At 36.6% G+C, this 24,741-nt stretch overlaps 1 protein-coding gene across 3 annotated transcripts in view; it reads left to right on the forward strand.

Annotated features, from left to right (window-relative positions):
* The window catches only part of GABRA3 (gamma-aminobutyric acid type A receptor subunit alpha3), a 387,573-nt gene that overhangs the window by 350,495 nt on the left and 12,337 nt on the right, over positions 1–24,741 (forward strand). For all 3 annotated transcript variants that reach the window (XM_082716626.1, XM_082716628.1, XM_082716627.1), the window contains one exon: positions 6,163–6,374. In XM_082716626.1, the coding sequence (XP_082572752.1) occupies positions 6,163–6,374 (212 nt within the window). The remainder of the gene's footprint in view (positions 1–6,162; positions 6,375–24,741) is intronic.

The raw sequence follows: 24,741 nt of genomic DNA on the forward strand, positions 1-24,741 counted from the left end.
TTTCTTTGCTGGTTATGGGTTTGTTCAGATTTTATGTTTCTTTCTCTTTCAGTTTTGGTAGTTTATATATTTCTAGGAATGTATCCATTTCTTCCAGATTGCCTAATTTGTTGGCGTATAATTCCTCATAATATTCTCTTATAATTGTTTGTATTTCTTTGATGTTGGTTTTGCTCTCTCCTGTTTCATTCATGGTTTTATTAGTTTGGGTCATTCCTCTTTTCTTTTTAATAAGTCTGTCTAGAGCCTTATCAATCTTATTAATTCTTCCAAAGAATCAACTCCTAGTTTTGCTGATCTGTTCTACTGTTGTTTTTGTTTTTGTTTTTGTTTTCTGTATCATTGATTCCTGCTCTATTCTTTATTATTTCCTTTTCCTACTGGATTTAGGCTTTATTTTGCTGTTCTTTTTCCAGCTCCTTTAGGTGTAGGTTAGGTTGTATATTTGAGACTTTTCTTTTTTCTTAAGAAAGGCTTATATTGCTATATACATATCTCTTAGGACTGCTGCATCCCAACGGCTCTGAATTGTCATGGTTTCATTTTTATTTGATTCCATGATTTTTAAAAATTCTTCTTGCAGCACCTGGGTGGCTCAGTTAAGCATCTGCCTTTGGCCCAGGTCATGATATCAGGGTCCTGGGATTGAGCTCCACAAAACAGGGAGCCTGCTTCTCCCTCTCCCTCTTTCTCACCCTCTGACTGCTGCTCCCCCTGCTTGTGCTCACTCTCCTTCTTTTAAATAAATACATCTTTTAAAAGTATATTCTTCGTTAATTTCCTCGCTGACCCATTCATTCTTTGGTAGCATGTTCTCTAACCTCCATGTATTTGTGGTCTTTCCAAATTTTTTCTTGTATTTGACTTCAAGTTTTAAAGAACTGTGGTCTAAAAATAGCTGTAATTTCAATCATTATATAGTAATTTCAATCATTTTTATACTGGTTGAGACCTAATTTTTGACCCAGTATGCGATCTATTATGGAGAATGCTCTATGTGCACTTGAGAATAATGTGTATTCTGCTGCTTTGGGATGGAATGTTCTGTATATATCCATGAAGTCCATCTGGTCCACTGTGTCATTCAAAGCCCTTGTTTCCTTGTTGATCTTTTGTTTAGATGATCTGTTTATTAATGTCAATAAGGTGAAAGTCCCCTACTATAAATGTTATTATCAATGTGTTTCTTTTTTTTTTCCAGCATAACAGTATTCATTATTTTTGTACCACACCCAGTGCTCCATGCAATCTGTGCCCTCTATAATACCCACCATCTGGTACCCCAACCTCCCACCCCCGCACCACTTCAAACCTCTCAGATTGTTTTTCAGAGTCCATAGTCTCTCATGATTCACCTCCCCTTCCAATTTCCCCCAACTCCCTTCTCCTCTCTAACTCCCCATGTCCTCCATGCTATTTGTTATGCTCCACAAATAAGTGAAACCATATGATAATTGACTCTCTCTGCTTGACTTTTTCGGTTGCCAAACTGTGGAAAGAACCAAGATGCCCTTCAATAGACGAATGGATAAGGAAAATGTGGTCCATATACACTATGGAGTATGATGCCTCCATCAGAAAGGACGAATACCCAACTTTTGTAGCAACATGGACGGGACTAGAAGAGATTATCAATGTGTTCCTTTAATTTTGTTGTTAATTGGTTTATATATGTGGCTGCTCCCATGTTAGGAGTATAAATATTTAGATTTATTTTTTTAAAGATTTTTATTTATTTACTTGATAGAGAGAGATCACAAGTAGGCAGAGAGGCAGGCAGAGAGAGAGGGGGAAGCAGGCTCCCTGCTGAGCAGAGAGCCCAATGTGGGGCTCGATCCCAGGACCCTGAGACCATGACCCGAGCCGAAGGCAGAGGCCTAAACCACTGAGCCACCCAGGCGCCCAGGAGTATAAATATTTATAATTGTTAGATGTTCTTCTTGGATAGATCCCTTCATTATGATATAGTGTCCTTCTTATCTCTTATTACAGTATATAAGAATGGCTACTCCAGCTTTCTTTTGATGTCAATTTGCATGAAAAATTGTCCTCCACATCCTCACTTTCAATCTGGTGGTGACTTTGAGTCTAAAATGATTTCCTTGTAAGCAGTATATCAATGGGTCTTTTTTTTTTTAATCTGTTTTGATACCCTGTAACTTTTGATTGGAGCATTTAGTCAATTTACATTCAGAATAATTATTTTTTAAGATTTATTTATTGATTTATTTGAGAAGGAAAGAGAGAATGAAAGAGAGCATGAGAAGGGGAGGTCAGAGGTAGGACCAGACTCCCTGCAGAGTAGGGAGTCCAATGGGGGAACTCAATCCTGGGACTCCAGGATCATGACCTGAGTCAAAGGCAGTTGCCCAACAAACTGAGCCACTCCAGGTGCCCCATAATTATTTTTTACTCTCACTGATAACACAATCAGAAATAAAATATTTTTGTATAAAAAAGGAATAATTGTTGAAAGATAATTGAAAGATATGAAGTTAGTGCCATTGCAGTACATGTAAGGTCACTGTTTCTATAGACTGTCTCTGTTCCTTTCTGGTCTTTGTCATGTTTGGACTCTGTCTTTGTGGATGGGATATTATTTCTTACAGGGCTGGTTTAGTGTTCACTAATTCCTTTAGTCTTTGTCCTAGAAACTCTTTATGTCTTCTTATATTCTAAATACCACCTTTGCTGGATACAGTACTTTTTGCTGCATATTTTTCCCATTTAGCACATCAAATATATCATGCCAATCCTTTCTGGCCTGCCAGGTCACTTGGACAGGTCTGCTGTCCACTTTATGTGTCTACCCTTGTAGGCTAAGGACCTCTTGTCCTAAACTACTTCCAGGATTTTCTCTTTATCTTTGAAATTTGGAAGTTTCATTATTATATGCAAGGTATTTTTATTGATTTTGAGGGGGATTCTTTGTGACTCCTGGACTTGAATGTGTTTCCTCTCCTTGATTAGGGAAGTTCCCAGCTATAATTTATTCAAATAAAGCTTTTGTCCTTCTCTTCTGCTCTTCATCTTCTGGGACCCTTATTATCTGGATATTATTTCACTTTATGGAATTGCTGAGTTCTTGAGGTCTCCCTTCATGATCCAGGTGTTGTCTTTCTTCTTTGCAGCTTCATTTTCCATCATTTTGTCTTTTATATTAACAATGCTCTCTTCTCTCATTTAGCCTTCCTGTTAAAGCCTTAATTTATGACTGTATCTCAGTAACAGCATTTTTAATTTTGACCCCATTGATTTTAGTTCCTTTATTTCTATATTTCTATAATAGGGGATTTTCTAGTGTCTCTTATGCTTTTTCCAAGCACAACTACTATCTTTATAGTCATTATTTTAAATTCTAGTCCAGACATATTACTTATATCCTTTTTTAAATTAATTAATTTATTTTAAGAAAAACAGTATTCATTATTTTTTCACCACATCCAGTGCTCCATGCAATCCGTGCCCTCTATAATACCCACCACCTGGTACCCCAACCTCCCACCCTCCCACCACTTCAAACCTTTTTGATGAAATCCCTGGCAGTATTACCTCCTGTTTTTTGCTTTTGTTTTTGTTTTTTGAGGGGATGAATTCCTCTGCCTAGTCATTATATGCAGAAGAGAAAGGAGGATAGAAAAAAAGAAACTAGCAAAAACTATAACAACAACAAAACCTTTAGGAAGTGTTTCTGGTGTATGGTGTGTACACTCTGCTGTTGTGTTTTGCCTGCTCTTTCCCACTGGTCCTTCCTCTACAGAGTTCCCACTTGCTTGTAGCGGAGAGTGTTTGAACCTTTATGTAGCTGTGCTTTGATTTGTCAAGATAAGTCTCTTGGGGTACCTGGGTGGCTCAGTGGGTTAAGCCTCTGCCTTCAGCTTGGGTCATGATCTTGGGGTCCTGGGATCAAGTCCCACATTGGACTCTGCTCAGTGGGGAGCCTGCTTCCCCTCTCTCTCTGCCTGCCTGTCTGCCTACTTGTGATCTCTGTCAAATATAGAAATAAAATCTTTAAAAAAAAGATGTCTCATGTGTGCCACCTCTCTTCCTCCAACTGTGTATATTGTTTCCTTAGTCCTCAGCTCATCTTCCTCATCATTTAAAATAGTTAAATATGGGACGCCTGGGTGGCTCAGTGGTTTAAAGCCTCTGCCTTAGGCTCAGTTCATGATCCCAGGGTCCTGGGATCGAGCCCCACATCGGGCTCTCTGCTGAGCAGAGAGCCTGCTTCCTCCTCTCTCTGCCTGCCTCTCTGCCTACTTGTAATCTCTGTCTGTCAAATAAATAAATAAAATCTTAAAAAAATAAAATAGTTAAATGTTGGTCTAGTTGTATTTGAAGGACAAGGCAATTTCATGGTCCCCCTACTACTCTGCCAGCTTAACTTGGCCATTCTGCTTGCTTTTCTACGTATCTCACCACATCAGGACTACTTTCCATGCCCCTACTTGATCCAGACTCACATTCTCCATCCTCTTGAGCATTCCAACACTCAGAAAGAGGGTCTGACTACTCCCTCTTCCTGAAGTCTGGATGTCTTTGGGTACAACAACTGCCTTGTCAAAATTCTAGGGTATAGAGACTATAGAAAATATTCATAGATGGGGAGAATGGAGGCATAGAAAAATGAAACAAATTACCCAAGATACGAAGCAAGTAAGTGGCAGAGTCCAGGACTTTTAATTTCTAGTGTAGCTATTTGAGGCTAGAATACTTTTGCTAACAATGATAAAATTATTATTATAATGTTACTTAAAATATGTTTATAATTATACCATTATAATTAATTATCTAATTATGACACTCTTCTCATTAATAGTAAAAATAAAAGAAATGTTAATTATGGAAGCTACTATTTCTTGAGTGTTTACTCTCTGTCATATATGGTGCTATGGGCTTTATAAACATCATCTCATTGGATCCCCCAACAAATTTCTGGGTCTGGTATAATCACACATTTTACACATAATAAAACAGGCTTAGTGGGGGTAAATCTCCTTGTTCTAGGTATATTGCTAGTAAGTGTAATTGCCAGAATTTCAGTCTATTTTCAATCTAATTTCAAAGCTTATATCATTAACCACAACACTATAGCTCATATGTATATCTACAATACAGAGTAGAAAAAATAGTTTTAATAGAATTTAAAAGTGAATAAATGGAAGTCTTAAATTTAGGTTAATAACATCACCAATAAAAAGAATCAGTTGATCTAAAAGCAAGCTCTAGTTTGACAAAAATTCAAAGAAACAGATATTGAAATAGCTTTGGTTGTCCACAAAGCTCAATAGGACCTGGACTGTGATATGGTTAAAGTACCATTTTCTACAATGGCTTATTGCAGTGCTAGCAGAGTACTGTCTACAGTAAGAGAAGTGAAAATCCTGAGTCCTTGACTCAGGTTTTGGGCTGTTCAGAAGAGAACTACAAGAATGGGGAAGGATGAGAAACAAGAGAAGTGGCCATGTCCATTCTGGAGATTAACAGACTCATCAGGAGTCATCCCATGTGTCCAACTCTCTAAAGTCCTGTTCTGGAAAGGAGGGAGCAGGCTTCTCTTTCCTGTGTTTCAGAGAAAGAACTCTGAGATCAGTTAGTGGGCTGGGAGTTAGAGGAAGGCAGGTTGCAGCTCAGAAAGTAAGGTTTTTCTAATTAAAACTTGTTCTTACCATGAAGTAGATTACCTGCTCTTTAATGGAAACATTTAAGTAGAGGCTAGAGGAGAATTTTCATTTTTTAAGAAATTTATTTATTTATTTATTTATTTGCCAGAGAGAGACAGCGAGAAAGGGAACACAAGCAGGGGAAGTGGGAGAGGGAGAGGCAGGCTTCCCACTGGGCAGGAAGCCCAATACAGGGCTCAATCTCAGGACCCTGGAATCATGGCCTGAGCCGAAGGCAGATGTTTAATGACTGAGACACCCAGGCACCACTAGAGAAGAACTTTTAGAAGTGCCTTACTAGAGATTCTTATTCCTGAGATAACTGGGATGGGGTAATTACTAGGTAGAACCATCCCATGTTGATATTCTCTGTGTTTACTTTAAAGGGACCATTTTGAGTGGGGTATAGCTCTTCTTCATAAGTCAAAGTTGCTGATCTCATCATATATGTTCTAAATATCTTCTAATGGCAACTTGTTCTCATCTTCTCTCTCCCCAGGTGTCACCACTGTTCTCACCATGACCACTTTGAGTATCAGTGCCAGAAACTCCTTACCTAAAGTGGCATACGCGACGGCCATGGATTGGTTCATAGCCGTCTGTTATGCCTTTGTATTTTCTGCGCTGATTGAATTTGCCACTGTTAACTACTTCACCAAGCGGAGTTGGGCTTGGGAAGGCAAGAAGGTGCCAGAGGCCCTGGAGATGAAGGTGAGCTACAGCAAGGGTGGGGGCTGGGAAGCACTCCCTGAGAGAACTGTATTGGAACCAGGAGTGGGCAGCCTGCAGCCTGTGGGAACTGGCCAAGGCTGTGTGCTATTCACTGGGGTCATCAATCCAATTCTCAACTGGAGTGCTTCTTGGCAATGTGGAGTGTTTGCTGGGGGCAAAAGAAAGAGGGTTTGTATCATGGAGGGTTGATGTCTTGTGATGAGGAACTGACCCTAAGTATGATACTGCTAGAATCATGGAGAACACATTGTACTTATAAAGCCATCCAGAAAAGTGCACAGTCTCTAGGGCCAATTCTGCACTTCACTTTTCAGTATATTCCCACTACATTCAAACTAAAGTGATCATTGTTCCTTCTGGGTCTCTGCTTAACTTTTAGTGCTCTACCTAAACTATTCTCTTTTTTTTCCTGCCTTGTGAAGATCTACTCATTCTTTTTTTTCCCAGCTTATTCTTCAAAACACAGATTAAATGATATTTTCTCCATAGAACCTTTCCAAGAATCATCTGGATAGTTTTAGCTTTTCCTGTGGTAGGAGAAGTGTGCTCCTATTATTATAATCTTGTATTTGTATTAGAGTTGTTTATCTGCCTCCTCATTAGACTGAACATTTTGAGGGCAGGGGCTTGTCTACATCATCTTCTTAACTAGCCAGTATTCTTGCACAGCACCTGATTCATAGTAAAAGCTGAATAAATGTTAGTTGGATTGGTTGAGAGATGGGAAGGAGGAAAAAAAAACCAATAAGCCAACTAGAGATGGTAGGAATAAAACATAAATACTGTGAAATCAAGATTATTGTCCTTGGCTGCTTTAAAAGAGTTCAGATCTCTAGATCTAGATGAAGACTATCCAAAGATGCTAAAAAGAACTGGCAGATGTGGTCCCAGAACCATTCCAGTACTATGAAGAATCATGGAGAAGAGAAAAGATAATGAAGATTTTCAAACTGGAGGAAAAGATATATTTCATAGAATACAGACTGGTGAGTTGGCAAAATTTTAGACTAGATTTTCACTACTTAGATAGAATTTATTAAGTCCTTGGTATAAATTATGAAGAAATAAACATATTTCTACTATTATATCTATCATAGGAAATTTTGGGTTGATATTATTATTATACTTAGCATAGTTGTTACCTTTGTATCCTTAAAATATATTAATCCATCTAATACTTGATTTGTCATCTATGAACAAGGTCTATTGACCCCTCACACACTACAAAACAGGGAAATTAGTATACTTACCTTACCTCTCACCTCTGTCCTTGTAATTTCCTAACTTTTGTTTATTATGCTATTTCTGCATTGTCAAACTATTATTGTGTTGTCAAGGCTTACAGGATTTACATGTTTTTATGGAGCCAGCCATAATACCTATAGTCAATTATGTGTATTTCTACATTTAAATGGATAAAAGGACTATTTTGTAAAGATGGCCCATTTTTCCTTTCATTGCTTAGTTACCTCAAGGCTATCATCTAGAATATTTTTTAAGGCTCATGGGAACAATATTTCCTATGATATTACATGTATAGAATTATCTGTCAATTATTTATACTTGAATTGTAGTTGTGCTGTTGTATAATTCATGGGTCCTATTCTCTCTCTGATGTCCATATAGACATTGATTGCTATACTCACGTCTATCACTGTTGCTATGAAGAATTTTTTTTTTTTTTGCTATGAGGAATTGTTTTTAAAGATTCTCTTTATTTATTTGAGAGAGAGAGGATGGGGTAGGGGCAGGGGGAGAGGGAGAAGCAAGCTCACCACTGAACACAGAGCCTGATGCATGGTTCAGTACCCAAACCCTGAGATCATGACCAGAGCCCAAGCCAGATTCTTAACCAACTGAGCCACCCAAGAGCCCCTGTTATGAAGAAATTTAAAACCAGCCTGAGAGTCTCTTACACAATGGAGGACTTGATTTTATGGCCTAGAAGCCCATACAAATGTATTTTTTATTTATAAATTCTAGTTTCTTTTCAAGGATATATCTTGATCTATCTGTATGAATTTTTTCCTAGGACACCATGCAGGGTTTTTTCCCAAGTATTTATTTAAATTCCAGTTTGTTGACTACAGTGTAATATTAGTTTTGGGTGTACAATTTAGGGATTTATCACTTAATAACTTACATACAACACCCAGTGTTCATCACAAGTACCCTTCTTAATGACTATCACCCATCTAACCCACACCTCACCCACCTTCCTTCCGGTAACCATCAGTTTGTTCTCTATAGCTGAGTATCTGTTTTATGGTTTGCCTCTCTTCCCCATCTTGTGTTCATTTGTTTTGTTTCTTACATTCCACATATGAGTTAAATCATGGTATTTGCCTTTCTCTGACTATTTCACGTAGCATACTACACTCCAGCTCCAACCACATCATTGTAAATGTCAAGATTTTGTTCTTTTTATGGCTCAGTAATATTCCATTGTATATCACTTCTTTTTTAAACATTTTTAAATTTAATTATTTAACATTTAGTGTATCATTAGTTTCTAATATAGAGTTCAGTTATTCATCTGTTCATATAATAGTGCTCATTATATCACATGCCCTCCTTAATGCCCATCACCCAGTTACCCCATTCCCCCTCCCCTCCTGCAACTCTCAGTTTATTTCCTTAGTTCAGAGTCTCTTATGGTTTGTCTCCCTCTCTGATTTCACCTCATTTTATTTTTCCCTCCCTTCCCCCATGATCCTCTGGTTAGTTTCTTAAATTCTGCACAAGGGAAACAATATGATAATTGTCTTTCTCTATTGACTTATTTTGCTTAGCATAATATTCTCTAGCTACATCCACATCATTGCAAATGTCAAGATTTTGTTATTTTATTATTGCTCAGAGATATTCCATTGTGTATATATACCACAACTTCTTTATCCATTCATAAGCTGGTGAACATTTGGGCTCTTTACATAATTTGACTATTGTGGACATTGCTGCTATAAACATTGGGGGTGCATGTATCCCTTACAATCAGTATTTTTGTGTCCTTTGCATAAATACCTAGTAGTGAAGTTGCTGGATCATAAGGTAGTTCTATTTTTAACTTTCTGAAGTATCTCCATGCTGTTTTCCACAATGGATGCACCAGTTTGTATTCCCATGAATAGTGTGAGAGGGTTCCCTTTTCTCCATTCTCCCCAACATCTGTTGTTTCCTGCTTTATTAATTTAAGCTATTCTGACAGGTGTGAGGTGATATCTCATTGTGGTATTGATTGTATTTCCCTGATAATGAGTGATGTTGAACATCTTTTCATGTGTCCGTTAGCCATCTGGATGTCTTCTTTGGAAAAGAGTCTATTAATGTCCTCTGCCCACTTCTTAACTGGATTATTTGTTTTTGTATTGGGTTTGATAAGTTCTTTATAGATTTCGGATACTAGCCCATTATCAGATATGTCATTTGCAAATATCTTCTCCCATTCTGTAGGGTGCCTTTTAGTTGTGTTGTTTCCTTTGCTGTACAGAAGCTATTTATTTTGATGAAGTCCCAATAGTTTATTTTTGCTTTTGTTTCCTTTTTTTAAAATTTATTTTTTGTTTATTTTCAGCATAACAGTATCCATTATTTTTGCACCACACCCAGTGCTCCATGCCATCCGTGCCCTCTATAATACCCACCACCTGGTACCCCAACCTCCCACCCCCCACCCCTTCAAAACCCTCAGATTGTTTTTCAGAGTCCATAGTCTCTCATGGTTCACCTCCCCTTCCAATTTACCCCAAGTCCCTTCTCCTCTCTATCTCCCCATGTCCTCCATGCTATTGGTTATGCTCCACAAATAAGTGAAACCATATGATAATTGACTCTCTCTGCTTGACTTATTTCACTCAGCATAATCTCTTCCAGTCCCGCCCATGTTGCTACAAAAGTTGGGTATTCGTCCTTTCTGATGGAGGCATAATACTCCATAGTGTATATGGGCCACATCTTCCTTATCCATTCGTCTGTTGAAGGGCATCTTGGTTCTTTCCACAGTTTGGTGACCGTGGCCATTGGTGCTATAAACATTGGGGTACAGATGGCCCTTCTTTTCACTACATCTGTATCTTTGGAGTAAATACCCAGGAGTGCAATTGCAGGGTCATAGGGAAGTTCTATTTTTGATTTGTTTCCTTTGCCTCAGGAGAAATATTTAGTAAGAAGTTACTATGGCCTAGATCAAAAAGGTTGCTTCCTGTGTTCTCTAGCAATTTGATGATTTCTTGTCTCACATTTAGGTCTTTCATCCATTTTGAATTTATTTTTGTGTATAGTGTAAGAAAGTGATCCAGTTTCATTCCTTTGCATGTTGTTGTCCAATTTTCCTAAAACCATTTGTTGAGAAGATTATCTTTTTTTCCATTGGATATTCTTTCCTGCCTTGTCAAAGATGAACTGACCATATAGTTGTGGATTCATTTCTGTTCCACTGAACTATGTTTGTTTGTTTCTTTCTTTCTTTTTTCTTTTCTTTTCTTTTCTCTTCTCTTTTTCTTTCTTTCTTTCTTTCTTTCTTTCTTTCTTTCTTTCTTTCTTTCTTTCTTTCTTTGCTAGTACCATACTGTCTTAATCACCAAGGCTTTGTAATATAACTTGAAATCTGGAATTGTGATACCTCTAGATTTGTTTTTATTTTTCAAGATTGCTTTGGGTATTCAGGGTCTTTTGTGGTTCCATATAAAATTTAGGATGGTTTGTTCTAGTGCTATGAAAAATACTGTTTGTATTTTGATAAGGATGTCATAAAATGTATAGATGGCTTTGGATGGTATACAACTTTTAACAATTCTGTTCTTCCGGGGGCACCTGGGTGGCTCAGTGGGTTAAGCCGCTGCCTTCGGCTCAGGTCACAATCTCAGGGTCCTGGGATTGAGTCCCACATTGGGATCTCTGCTCAGCAGGGAGCCTGCTTCCCTCTCTCTCTCTGCCTGCCTCTCCATCTACTTGTGATTTCTCTCTGTCAAATAAATACATAAAATCTTTAAAAAAAAACAATTGTTCTTCCAATCCATAAATATGTAATATTTTTCCATTTCTTTGTGTCATCTTCAATTTTTTTCATCATCATTTTATAGTTCTCAGAGTACAGATATTTTACCTCTTCTTTTTTTAAATTAATTTATTTATTTTCAGAAAAACAGTATTCATTATTTTTTCACCACACCCAGCGCTCCATGCAATCTGTGCCCTCTATAAAACCCACCACCTGGTACCCCAACTTCCCACCTATTTTACTTCTTCAATTAGGTTTATTCCTAGGTATAGTATGGTTTGGAGGTACAATAGTAAATGGGATTGATTCCTTGATTTCTCTTTCTGCTGCTTCACTATTAGTGTATAGAAGTACAACAGATTTTATATATTGATTTTGTATCCTGTATCTTTACTGAATTCTTTTATCAGCTCTAGTGATATTTTTGGTGGAGTCTTTGGGTTTATTTCTTTTTGCTGTCTAAATGCTTAGGCTAGGACTTCCAGTACTATGTTAAATTACAGTGGCAAGAATGGACATCCCTGTCTTGTCCCTGACCATAGAGGAAAAGCTCTCAGCTTTTCCCCACTGAGGATGATGTTTGTTGTGGACTTTTCATATGTGGCCTTTAATAATGTTGAGGTATGTTCCCTCTATCTCCACTTTGTTCAGGGATTTTATCATGAATTGATGTTGTACTTTGTCAGATACTTTTTGGCGTCTATTGAAAGGAATACATGGTTCTTATCCTTTATTTTATTAATGTGTTGTATCACATTTGATTGGTTTACAAATATTAAACCATCCTTATAGCACCAGAATAAATCCCATTTGATTGTGGTGAATGATACTTTTAATGTACTGTTGGATTTGATTTGCTAGTATTTTATTGAGAATTTTTGCATTCCTGTTCATCTGGAATATTGACCTATAGTTCTCTTTTATAATGAAGGCTTTGTCTGGTTTTGGAATTAAGGTAATATTGGCCTCATGGAATGAATTTGGAAATTTTCCTCCCATTTCTATTTCTTTTAGAATAGCTTGAGAAGAAGCCTATAGATTCATGAAAGTCTTTGTTTTAGGAAAGCTCTAAGAAAGCATTCCTAAAATGTATCTGTGTTCTGTTCTCTTCCTAAAAGCACAGAATTATATATATATATATATATATATATATATATATATTATCATAGAGCTTTCTTTGTCTTCCATATCTATTGTTTTTCTCTAATAATTTTTTTAATATAATTTTTTATTTTTTATAAACATATATTTTTATCCCCAGGGGTACAGGTCTGTGAATCACCAGGTTTACACACTTCACAGCACTCACCAAAACACATACCCTCCCCAATGTCCATAATACCACCCCCTTCTCCCAAACCCCCTCCCCCCAGCAACCCTCAGTTTGTTTTGTGAGATTAAGAGTCACTTATGGTTTGTCTCCCTCCCAATCCCATCTTGTTTCATTTATTCTTCTCGTACCCACTTAAGCACCCATGTTGCATCACCACTTCCTCATATCAGGGAGATCATATGATAGTTGTCTTTCTCTGCTTGACTTATTTCGCTAAGCATGATACGCTCTAGTTCCATCCATGTTGTCACAAATGGCAAGATTTCATTTCTTTTGATGGCTGCATAGTATTCCATTGTGTCTCTAATAATTTTTAACTGTTATTTTCAGTTTCACTTTGCTCATTTTTCTCAAGCCTGTCTTCTCTGTCTCTGACCATTTTTACCAGTGCCTATTCACCTTCATTTTTGTGGTAGTATTATTTTTCCTTATATTAATTTTATAATCCTGTTGGCATATTTTTTATGTGATTTATGTTTGCTTTTTCATGTTGTTCCACAATTCTTTATTGGTAATTTCCCCCCTTTTTGCAACATATTTTGCATTAGTACCTTTTTTTTTTTTTTTGGTTTTCAATTATTACATGAAGTTGCATTAGGGGAATTCTTTACTAGCCCTGCAATGTGTGATAGTATCATTTTGGGGAGGGACTGAGAGAATGAGTAGGACAGTACTGAGTAATTGAGGCTAATTAATTTGAGCATCACCTGTTATCTATAAAATTCTTAGGAGTACTCCTCCTTGTAGTTTTGTTTCTGCTTCTAGCTATCAAGAAGTTTTCCTTGCTCATGGGAAAGTCTTCTATGTATGGTGCAGAGGTGCCAGTGTGTGTTTGTATGTGTATGCATGTGTGTGTAGTATTATATCATTTAATTATTCTAGTCTCCACCTCCTCTGCCACTATATGGTGGTCAAACAACGTTTCAGGTTGTTCTCACTACCAGTATGAAGACTGATTTTGTTTCAGAATGGGGGTCATTTGTTTCCTTACTCAGGTTATGCCATGCATCTTTTAGGACTCTGTTCCTAAAATTCTATTCTGGTCTGAATTCCAGAGTAAGAGACATCCTCAGTGTCTTCTATACTCTGATCCAATTTTTTCTGCCTTTGGAAGTCCTTACTTTTTGGGATCAGTGTTAAAAATGCTTTCACATTTCATCAAAACTGGAGTTTGATTTTTCTCCATTTTCCTTATTCTTATAGTTTTTACTTTGTTCTAGAGAGGAAAAGGAAGAAAATATATCCTTACTCTGACATATTAAAATGAAAGTTTTCTAGAATATATTATTAAACAGATGTTTTATGAGCAATTAACACTATTTACTGATATCTAGCATGAATCCACTAAAAAGAAATTGTGCCAAACTAGCCTTAAAAAATTGCATTAAAAGTTTATTAGACTGGTAGACCAGGGAATATCATAGACTTTGTCAAGACATCTAACTACTTTTATTTTTTATTATTTTATTCATTCTTCATGAAGAAGAAACAACAGGTGAAAAAAAATAGTACAATTGGGCTGATGTCATTGGTTGGCTAATTAAAGTCAAATAGAATTGATTGATGAATCAGTGTCAACCTGAATGGATGTTCCTGTGAATAGCCCATAGGGGTTCATCTTTGATCCCTTCCTCTTACATGTTGTCATCAATAATTCAAATTTGTAAGTTGACATTAATGAATGTTGGTTGGAGAAGATTATCTTCTGAATTACGAATCAAAAAGAATTTCTAAAGTTTGAGAGAACAGGCTGAAAACAAGAGATTAACATTAGCTGAATTAAACAAATTCTTATACATAGATACAAAAAAACATTACTTCTTGATAGTGAAACTTTTTTTAAAAGATTTTATTTATTTATTTGTCAGAGAGAGAGAGAGAGAGAGAGTGAGAGCGAGCACAGGCAGACAGAGTGGAAGGCGAGGCAGAGGGAGAAGCAGGCTCCCTGCAGAGCAAGGAGCCCCATGTGGGACTCGATCCCAGGATGCTGGGATCATGACCTGAGCCGAAGGCAGCTGCTTAACCAACTGAGCCACCCAGGCGTCCCGGATAGTGAAACTTAATAATAATTTCCCATTATAAATAGGACACTGAGATATAGAGAAAAACAAAATTTAATATAAGCCTTGTATCTGGTATAACTTTCAAAAAGCCAAATTAATTTGAGTCTGGGTTAAGAATTACCTAGAACAAGTGAGATAATAAGCCCTTTTTATTCTATACTGGTTTAGCCATGTTTAAAGCATACTGTTCCAGTTTGGTTACTATAATGGAGAAGGGACACATATCTGAAGGGAATAATCTATCTAATTTCAGATATCTGAAAGGCTGTTATGTATGTCTTTTGAAAACTGCAGTGGACTTTTTTTTATGGCTAAGAAGAGGTACAGGAATGGTTTGAAGGCAGAGAGAGAACTAGAATAGATTAATATGAGACTTCGGATGTCAAAAATGATGACCATTTCTCCAATTCCAAGGAATGCTGAAAATAAAAAACGGACAAAAAGAATCATTTAAACTCTTCTTCAAAAATGGTGATATCAGTCTTTTTCTTTAGTCCCTCTCCATTGTCAATTCATTTAAATTATCTAAAAGAATACAATTTTGAGATTTGGAAAAAGAAAACAAAAGCTACAGAACACAGAACAATGGATCTTTAGTGTGAGGGTGCTCTACTTTTTCTATACTTTTACAATGTAAAGGAACTAACACTGAGAACTGCTGACCCACATAAAAAAATGAAGTGCTTTGAAAATAAGAAATATTGGTATCTAATTTACCTATAGCAAATTAATCTATACCAATTAAATTGCTATCTAATTGATAACTAAACTCAGTTTGGTGTTTTCCTACTTTAGAGAAACATTAAACCTTATTTGATTTATAAAGCTAGAATAGATTTAAAACTAGTATAAGTGATTTAAAAATTTATTTCTGAGATGTATTATGATTAGAGATTAGAAAAAATGTTAGAGGAGAGATTATAAATGAAAGGAAAAGACGGAATAGATGGGAAAAAACACCCTCCCTTACAAATGAAGACAAATGACTACCTTATAATTACATTCTGAAAAATAGATGAACTGTGGGCTTCTGAGGATCAACTACATGTGTTTATCACTGCTTCCTCTGACAATCCCACTAAAATGAGAGTAAAAAAATAAAATAGGTATAAATAAGCACCAGGAAAACTGGAGAAGGGATTTCAGTCAAACGAGAGATTTTAGTACATTTTTTAGAAGAATGAATGTGGAAAGAGAATAAGAACTAATCTATTAAGCTAAAGAAACTCAGGGTTGGAGGTGCTTGGTATAGCAGAGAATAAAGCAGCTAGGAATATTGGTTAAAATCTGTGTACAGAGTAGTCAAGATCTCAGAGCTTTCCCAATATGTAAAATGTCTGCAGCCAAATGTATACTTTCCAGAAGAATGGCAGAAGTTTCTAAAGAAGCTGAATGTCTCCAGAATAAAGACCATTACATATGTACATTTTGAAGTACCCCATAAAAAATTACCTGCTTCCAATTGATCTTAAGTCTTCAACCAGTCAACAAGCTCAACTCAGATACATTTAGTATACATACATCTTTTATGTTATCAAATAATTTTGGCATATCAAGGAGTATCAAAGTGAATGAGAAATGTGAAAGAGAAAAAGCAAAGATTTTTTTGTAAAAACTCATCGTGGAAGAAACAGGGATAATTTAGGGAATTAAAGAAAATTCTATATTTTATATTTATAAATAGATCCATAAAACAATAAGATACTAATATAAAAGGAAGTCAGATTGCCTTTGGACAATAGAAGACCCTTTTACATTCTATTGTATCTCATCAAAATGGCTCAACAAAACAGCCAGAGAAGTAGTCTCAGAGTACCTTAAATTCAAAAGTTAATATCTAAAATGAAATAACAAAGACTATTAAAATAAAGAGATAGGTATTTGCTACCAAATCAGGCACATAAAAACCAAACAAAAATTAAAAAGTGCCACTCTTAATATCAGTTAAAATGTAACTTACAAATATAAGCCTTAAATTGGTCATACCCGTTATAGCATGATGAAATATACAATGCACAAAGAAGCTACAATTAGGCCACTTTATGCACCAAGCAATAAAGCTGGGAAACACAAGATCTAAACTCTCAGAAATTCAAGATCTCAATAAAACCAAAACAATAGTATATATTTTAATAATCTCTTGCAGGTTTTGACAAATCATGTTGCCAAAAATATATACAGTTTGGGAGAATTTTGAATAAATTTACTCAAATAAACATAAAAAAATAAAGGAAATTGGAGAATAAGGAAGAGCTCTTAAAATTAAAAAGAAATGGCAAAATGAAGAAATTAATAGAGAGATGGGAAAATAAACTGAGGAAAATTTCCCAAATTGAAAAAGCAAAATGAAAAAACAAAACAAAACAAAACTGAGAACATAAAAGAAAAAGTAAGACACTTAGTGATGAATCCAGGAAATAAGCCAACACAGAAGCTGCAGATTGAGTGAACAGAGAAAAAGGAATGAAGGAAATTAACAAGGAACTAATACATTTTTATAAACATAAATACATAAGCCTCCAGATTGAAAGTGACTTCATAGGCCCACATAAAGCCACATCATCATGAAATTTCAGAAAAGCAGAGACTAAATGATATTCTAAAAAGATTCTTAAAATAAGTGTTTGTGTTTTGTTTTGTTTTTGCAAAAGAATGGTTACAGAATGTCATCAGACTTCTCAAGTATACTGGATGATGGAAAACAACAGAGTAGTAAATCTCATAAATCTGAGGGCCAAGTGCTTTTCAACCTAAAATCCTGTGCCTAGCCAAATTATCAATTAAGCAAAGAGGTACAGTAGCCATTTTCAGACTGCTAAGATTTCAGGAATTTCCCATGCACTCCACCTTAGGAAGATACTGGAAGATATGTTCTATTAAAACAAAAGAATAGAATATAAAAGACAAGAATGCTGGATCCAGAAAAGAAAGTACCAACAGGGGAAATAAGTGAACATAAGTCCTAAAATGAAAGCTATGCAACAAATAAACTTGGAGAGAAACTAGTCTAGACTGGGGCAGGAGGCTAGCTGCATTTATATAGTCATTTATAATGATGATTATTGATTAAACTAAAAACATTGTTATAATTGTATTGGAGGATGGAGGAAAGGTTGCATTAATGAGGTGAATCATTATCAAAAAGATTGGTTATGTGTGAAACTAATAGCAGTATAAGCATATTATTTAGAAATTTAGTAATATCACCTAAGAATTAAAAATAATTAAGACTTGCTGGACAAGATGAGTACATTGAGGTAAGGGTTTTCTGCAGTTTTCAGAGGTAAGGGGTTTTTTTTTTTTCATTATAAGACTTTAAGTTCTTTTTTTAAAGATTTTATTTATTTATTTGACAGAGATCACAAGTAGGCAGAGAGGCAGGCAGGCTCCCTGCTGAACAGAGAACAGGATGTGGGACTTGATCCCAGGACCCTGAGATCATCACCTAAGCAGAAGGCAGAGGCTTAACCCACTGAGTCACCCAGGCACCCCTTTAAGTTCTTTTTTCTTTTTTTAACTGTATGTTACTTTGATTAAACTTTTGAAAATTAAAAACAAAAGAAAATAAAATAAATAAATAAGCCTCTACATAAAAAAAAAAAAAAGATTATTCTTAGAACCACTTTTAGGGGCACCTGGGTGACTCAGTCAGTTAAGCATCCAACTCTTGATTTTGTCTTCATTCATGATATCAGGGGTCATGAGATTGAGCCCTGCATGGGCTTATGCTGGGCAAGGATCCTGCTTAATATTCTTTCTCTCCCTCTGACCCTCCCCCTCTAAAAATTTTTTAAAAAAAGAATTGCTTTTAAAATAGTCAAATTCTTACCTAAATCTTGTAAATAGAGTAATCCTTACCCTCTTTTTCTTATTGTAAGAATATTTGGTGGGTATTAAGGAGGGTACATATGGCATGGAGCACTGAGTGTGGTGCATAAACAATGAATCTTGGTGGGGGAGTGCCTGGGTGGCTCAGTGGGTTAAAGCCTCTGCCTTGGGCTCAGGTCATGATTCCAGGAACCTGGGATTGAAGCCCACATTGGGCTATCTGCTCAGCAGGGAGCCTGCTTCCCCCTCTCTCTCTGCCTTCCTTTCTGCCTACTTATGATCTCTGTCTGTCAAATAAATAAAAACCTTAAAAAAAACCTAATGAATCTTGGAACACTGAAAGAATAAAGTTAAATTTAAAAAATGTCAAAGAGACAAAAAAAAGAATATTTGAGGGATGCCAGAGTGGCTCAGTCAGTTAAGCCTCTGCCTTTGGCTCAGGTCATGATCCCAGGGTCCTGATACTGGGATTGAGTTCTACGTTGGTCTCCTTGTTCAGTGGGTAGCCTGCTTTTCCCTTGGCATGCTATTCCTCCTGCTTGTATTCTCTCTCTCTCTCTCTCTCTCTGTCACTCTCTCTTTCTCACTTTTTCTTGAAAATAAATAAGTAAAATCTTTTTTTTTTATTTTTTATAAACATATATTTTTATCCCCAGGGGTACAGGTCTGTGAGTCACCAGGTTTACACACTTCACAGCACTCACCAAAGCATATACCCTCCCCAATGTCCATAATCCCACCCCCTTCTCCCAACCTCACTCCCCCCAGCAACCCTCAGTTTCTTTTGTGAGATTAAGAGTCCCTTATGGTTTGTTTCCCTCCCAATCCCATCTTGCTTCATTGATTCTTCTTCTACCCACTTAAGCCCCCATGTTGCATCACCACTTCCTCATATCAGGGAGATCATATAATAGTTGTCTTTCTCCGCTTGACTTATTTTGCTAAGCACGATATGCTCTAGTTACATCCATGTTGTTGCAAATGGCAAGATTTTATTACTTTTGATGGCTGCATAGTATTCCATTGTGTATATATACCACATCATCTTGATCCATTCATCTGTTGATGGACATCTACATTCTTACCAAAGTTTGGCTATTGTGGACATTGCTGCTATAAACATTCGGGTGCATGTGCCCCTTTGGATCACTACGTTTGTATATTTAGGGTAAATACCCAGTAGTGCAATTGCTGGGTCATAGGGCAGTTCTATTTTCAACATTTTGAGGAACCTCCATGCTGTTTTCCAGAGTGGCTGCACCAGCTTACATTCCCACCAACAGTGTAAGAGGGTTCCCCTTTCTCTGCATCCTCGCCAGCATCTGTCATTTCCTGACTTGTTGATTTTAGCCATTCTGACTGGTATGAGGTGATACCTCATTGTGGTTTTGATTTGTATTTCCCTGATGCCGAGTGATATGGAGCACTTTTTCATGTGTCTGTTGGCCATCTGGATGTCTTCTTTCAGAAATGTCTGTTCATGTCATCTGCCTGTTTCTTGATTAGATTATTTGTTCTTTGGGTGTTGAGTTTGCTAAGTTTTTTATAGATTTTGGACACTAGTCCTTTATCTGATATGTCGTTTGCAAATATCTTCTCCCATTCTGTCAGTTGTCTTCTGATTTTGTTAACTGTTTCCTTTGCTGTGCAAAAGCTTTTGATCTTGATGAAATCCCAATAGTTCATTTTTGCCCTTGCTTCCCTTGCCTTTGGTGATATTCCTAGGAAGATATTGCTGCGGCTGAGGACGAAGAGGTTGCTGCCTGTGTTCTCCTCAAGGATTTTGATGGATTCCTTTCGCACATTGAGGTCCTTCATCCATTTTGAGTCTATTTTCGTGTCTGGTGTAAGGAAATGGTCCTATTTCATTTTTCTGCATGTGGCTGTCCAATTTTCCCAGCACCATTTATTGAAGAGGCTGTCTTTTTTCCATTGGACATTCTTTCCTGCTTTGTCGAAGATTAGTTGACCATAGAGTTGAGGGTCTATTTCTAGGCTCTCTATTCTGTGCCATTGATCTATGTGTCTGTTTTTGTGCCAGTACCATGCTGTCTTGATGATGACAGCTTTGTAATAGAGCTTGAAGTCCGGAATTGTGATGCCACCAACTTTGGCTTTCTTTTTCAATATCCCTTTGGCTATTCAAGGTCTTTTCTGGTTCCATATAAATTTTAGAATTATTTGTTCCATTTCTTTGAAAAAGATGGATGGTACTTTGATAGGAATTGCATTAAATGTGTAGATTGCTTTAGGTAGCATAGACATTTTCACAATATTTATTCTTCCAATCCAGGAGCATGGAACATTTTTCCATTTCTTTGTGTCTTCCTCAATTTCTTTCATGAGTACTTTATAGTTTTCTGAGTATATATTCTGTGTGTCTTTAGTTAGGTTCATTCCTAGGTATCTTATGGTTTTGGGTGCTATTGTAAATGGGATGGACTCCTTAATTTCTCTTTCTTCTGTCTTGTTGTTGGTGTAGAGAAATGCAACTGATTTCTGTGCATTGATTTTATATCCTGACACTTTACTGAATTCCTGTACAAGTTCTAGCAGTTTTGGAGTGGAGTCTTTTGGGTTTTCCACATATAGTATCATATCATCTGCGAAGAGTGATAATTTGACTTCTTCTTTGCCGATTTGGATGCCTTTAATTTCCTTTTGTTGTCTGATTGCTGAGGCTAGGACTTCTAGTACTATGTGGAATAGCAGTGGTGATAATGGACATCCCTGCCGTGTTCCTGACCTTAGCGGAAAAGCTTTCAGTTTTTCTCCATTGAAAATGATATTTGCGGTGGGTTTTTCATAGATGGCTTTGATGATATTGAGGTATGTGCCCTCTATCCCTACACTTTGAAGAGTTTTGATCAGGAAGGGATGCTGTACTTTCTCAAATGCTTTTTCAGCATCTATTGAGAGTATCATATGGTTCCTGTTCTTTCTTTTATTGATGTGTTGTATCACATTGAGTGATTTGTGGATGTTGAACCAACCTTGCAGCCCTGGAATAAATCCCACTTGGTCGTGGTGAATAATCCTTTTAATGTACTGTTGAATCCTATGGGCTAGTATTTTGGTGAGAATTTTTGCATCTGTGTTGATCAAGGATATTGGTCTATTGCTCTCTTTTTTGATGGGATCCTTGTCTGGTTTGGGGATCAAGGTGATGCTGGCCTCATAAAATGAGTTTGGAAGTTTTCCTTCCATTTCTATTTTTTGGAACAGTTTCAGGAAAATAGGAATTAGTTCTTCTTTAAATGTTTGGTAGAATTCCCCCGGGAAGCCGTCTGGCCCTGGACTTTTGTTTGTTTGGAGATTTTTAATGACTGTTTCAATCTCCTTACTGGTTATTGGTCTGTTTAGGCTTTCTATTTCTTCCTGGTTCAGTTGTGGTAAATTATATGTTTCTAGGAATGCATCCATTTCTTCCAGATTGTCAAATTTGTTGGCGTAGAGTTGCTCCATAGTATGTTCTTATAATAGTTTGTATTTCTCTGGTGTTAGTTGTGATCTCTCCTCTTTCATTCATGATTTTATTTATTTGGGTCCTTTCTCTTTTCTTTTTGATAAGTCTGGCCAGGGGTTTATCAATTTTATTAATTCTTTCAAAGAACCAGCTCCTAGTTTCGTTGATTTGTTCTATTGATTTTTTTGGTTTCTATTTCATTGATTTCTGCTCTGATCTTTATGATTTCTCTTCTCCTGCTGGGCTTAGGGTTTCTTTCTTGTTGTTTCTCCAGCCCCTTTAGGTGTAGAGTCAGGTTGTGTACCTGAGACCTTTCTTGTTTCTTGAGAAAGGCTTGTACCGCTATATATTTTCCTCTCAGGACTGCCTTTGTTGTGTCCCACAGATTTTGAACTGTTGTATTTTCATTATCCTTTGTTTCCATGAACTTTTTCAATTCTTCTTTAATTTCCCGGTTGACCCATTCATTCTTTAGAAGGATGCTGTTAAGTCTCCATGTAATTGGGTTCTTTCCAAACTTCCTTTTGTGGTTGAGTTCTAGCTTTAGAGCATTGTGGTCTGAAAATATGCAGGGAATGATCCCAATCTTTTGATACCGGTTGAGTCCTGATTTAGGACCGAGGATGTGATCTATTCTGGAGAATGTTCCATGTGCACTAGAGAAGAATGTGTATTCTGTTGCTTTGGGATGAAATGTTCTGAATATATCTGTGATGTCCATCTGGTCCAGTGTGTCATTTAAGGCCTTTATTTCCTTGTTGATCTTTTGCTTGGAAGATCTGTCCATTTCTGTGAGGGGAGTGTTAAAGTCCCCTACTATTATTGTATTATTGTTGATGTGTTTCTTTGATTTGTTATTAATTGGTTTATATAGTTGGCTGCTCCCATGTTGGGGGCATAGATATTTAAAATTGTTAGATCTTCTTGTTGGACAGACCCTTTGAGTATGATATAGTGTCCTTCCTCATCTTTTATTATAGTCTTTGGCTTAAAATCTAATTGATCTGATATAAGGATTGCCACCCGTGCTTTCTTCTGATATCCATTAGCATGGTAAATTCTTTTCCACCCACTCACATTAAATCTGGAGGTGTGTTCGGGCTTAAAATGAATTTCTTGGAGGCAACATATAGATGGGTTTTATTTTTTTATCCATTCTGATACCCTGTGTCTTTTGATTGGGGCATTTAGCCCATTAACATTCAGGGTAACTATTGAGAGATATAAATTTAGTGCCATTGTATTGCCTGTAAGGTGACCGTTACTGTATATTGTCTCCGTTCCTTTCTGATCTACCACTTGTAGGCTCTCTCTTTGCTTAGAGGACCCCTTTCAATATTTCCTTTAGAGCTGGTTTGGTGTTTGCAAATTCTTTCAGTTTTTGTTTGTCCCGGAAGCTTTTAATCTCTCCTCTATTTCCAATGATAGCCTAGCTGGAAATAGTATTCTTGGCTGCATGTTTTTCTCCTTTAGTGCTCTGAAAATATCATGCCAGCTCTTTCTGGCCTGCCAGGTCTCTGTGGATATGTCAGCTGCCAATCTAATATTTTTACCATTGTATGTTACAGACTTCTTTTCCTGGGCTGCTTTCAGGATTTTCTCTTTGTCACTGAGACTTGTAAATTTTACTATTAGGTGATGGGGTGTGGGCCTATTATTGATTTTGAGGGGCCTTCTTATTGATTTTGAGGGGCATTCTCTGAACCTCCTGAATTTTGATGCTCATTCCCTTTGCCATATTGGGGAAATTCTCCCCAATAATTCTCTCCAGTATACCTTCTGCTCCCCTCTCTCTTTCTTCTTCTTCTGGAATCCCAATTATTCTAATGTTATTTTGTCTTATGGTGTCACTTATCTCTTGAATTCTCCCCTCGTGGTCCAGTAGCTGTTTGTCCCTCTTTTGCTCAGCTTCTTTATTCTCTGTCATTTGGTCTTCTATATCACTAATTCTTTCTTCTGCCTCATTTATCCTAGCAGTGAGAGCCTCAATTTTTGATTGCACCTCATTAATAGCTTTTTTGATTTCAACTTGGTTAGATTTTAGTTCTTTTATTTCTCCAGAAAGGGCTGGAGAGGGTTTCTCTAATATCTTCCATGCCTTTTTCGAGCCCGGCTAGAACCTTGAGAATTGTCATTCTGAACTCTAGATCTGACATATTATCAATGTTTGTATTGATTAGGTCCCTAGCCTTCGGTACTGCCTCTTGTTCTCTTTTTTGTGGTGAATTTTTCCGTCTTGTCATTTTGTCCAGATAAGGGTATATGAAGGAGCAAGTAAAATACTAAAAGGGTGGCAACAACCCCAGGAAAATATGCTTTAACCAAATCAGAAGATATCCCAAATCGTGAGGGGGAAGAAAGGGGATAAAAAGAGGTTCAAAAAGGAAGAAAGAAAAAAAAAGAGATGAATAAAAAGAAAAGAAAAGAATTAAAAAATAAGAAAATGAATGAAGAAAAATATAAATAAGAAAATATATATATATGTTAGATAAACTAGTTAAAGACGTTATAAAAGAAAAGGGTAAAAATTAAAAAAAAAAAAATTTACCCAAAGGCAAGAAAAAAGAAAAAAAATGAAAAAGAAAAAAATTAAATTAACTGCAAGACTAAAAAAAAAAATCACAGGGAGAAAGCCATGAGTTCCGTGCTTTGCTTTC

The sequence above is a fragment of the Mustela nivalis genome (assembly GCF_964662115.1).
Source record: "Mustela nivalis genome assembly, chromosome: X".
NCBI lineage: Eukaryota > Metazoa > Chordata > Mammalia > Carnivora > Mustelidae > Mustela > Mustela nivalis.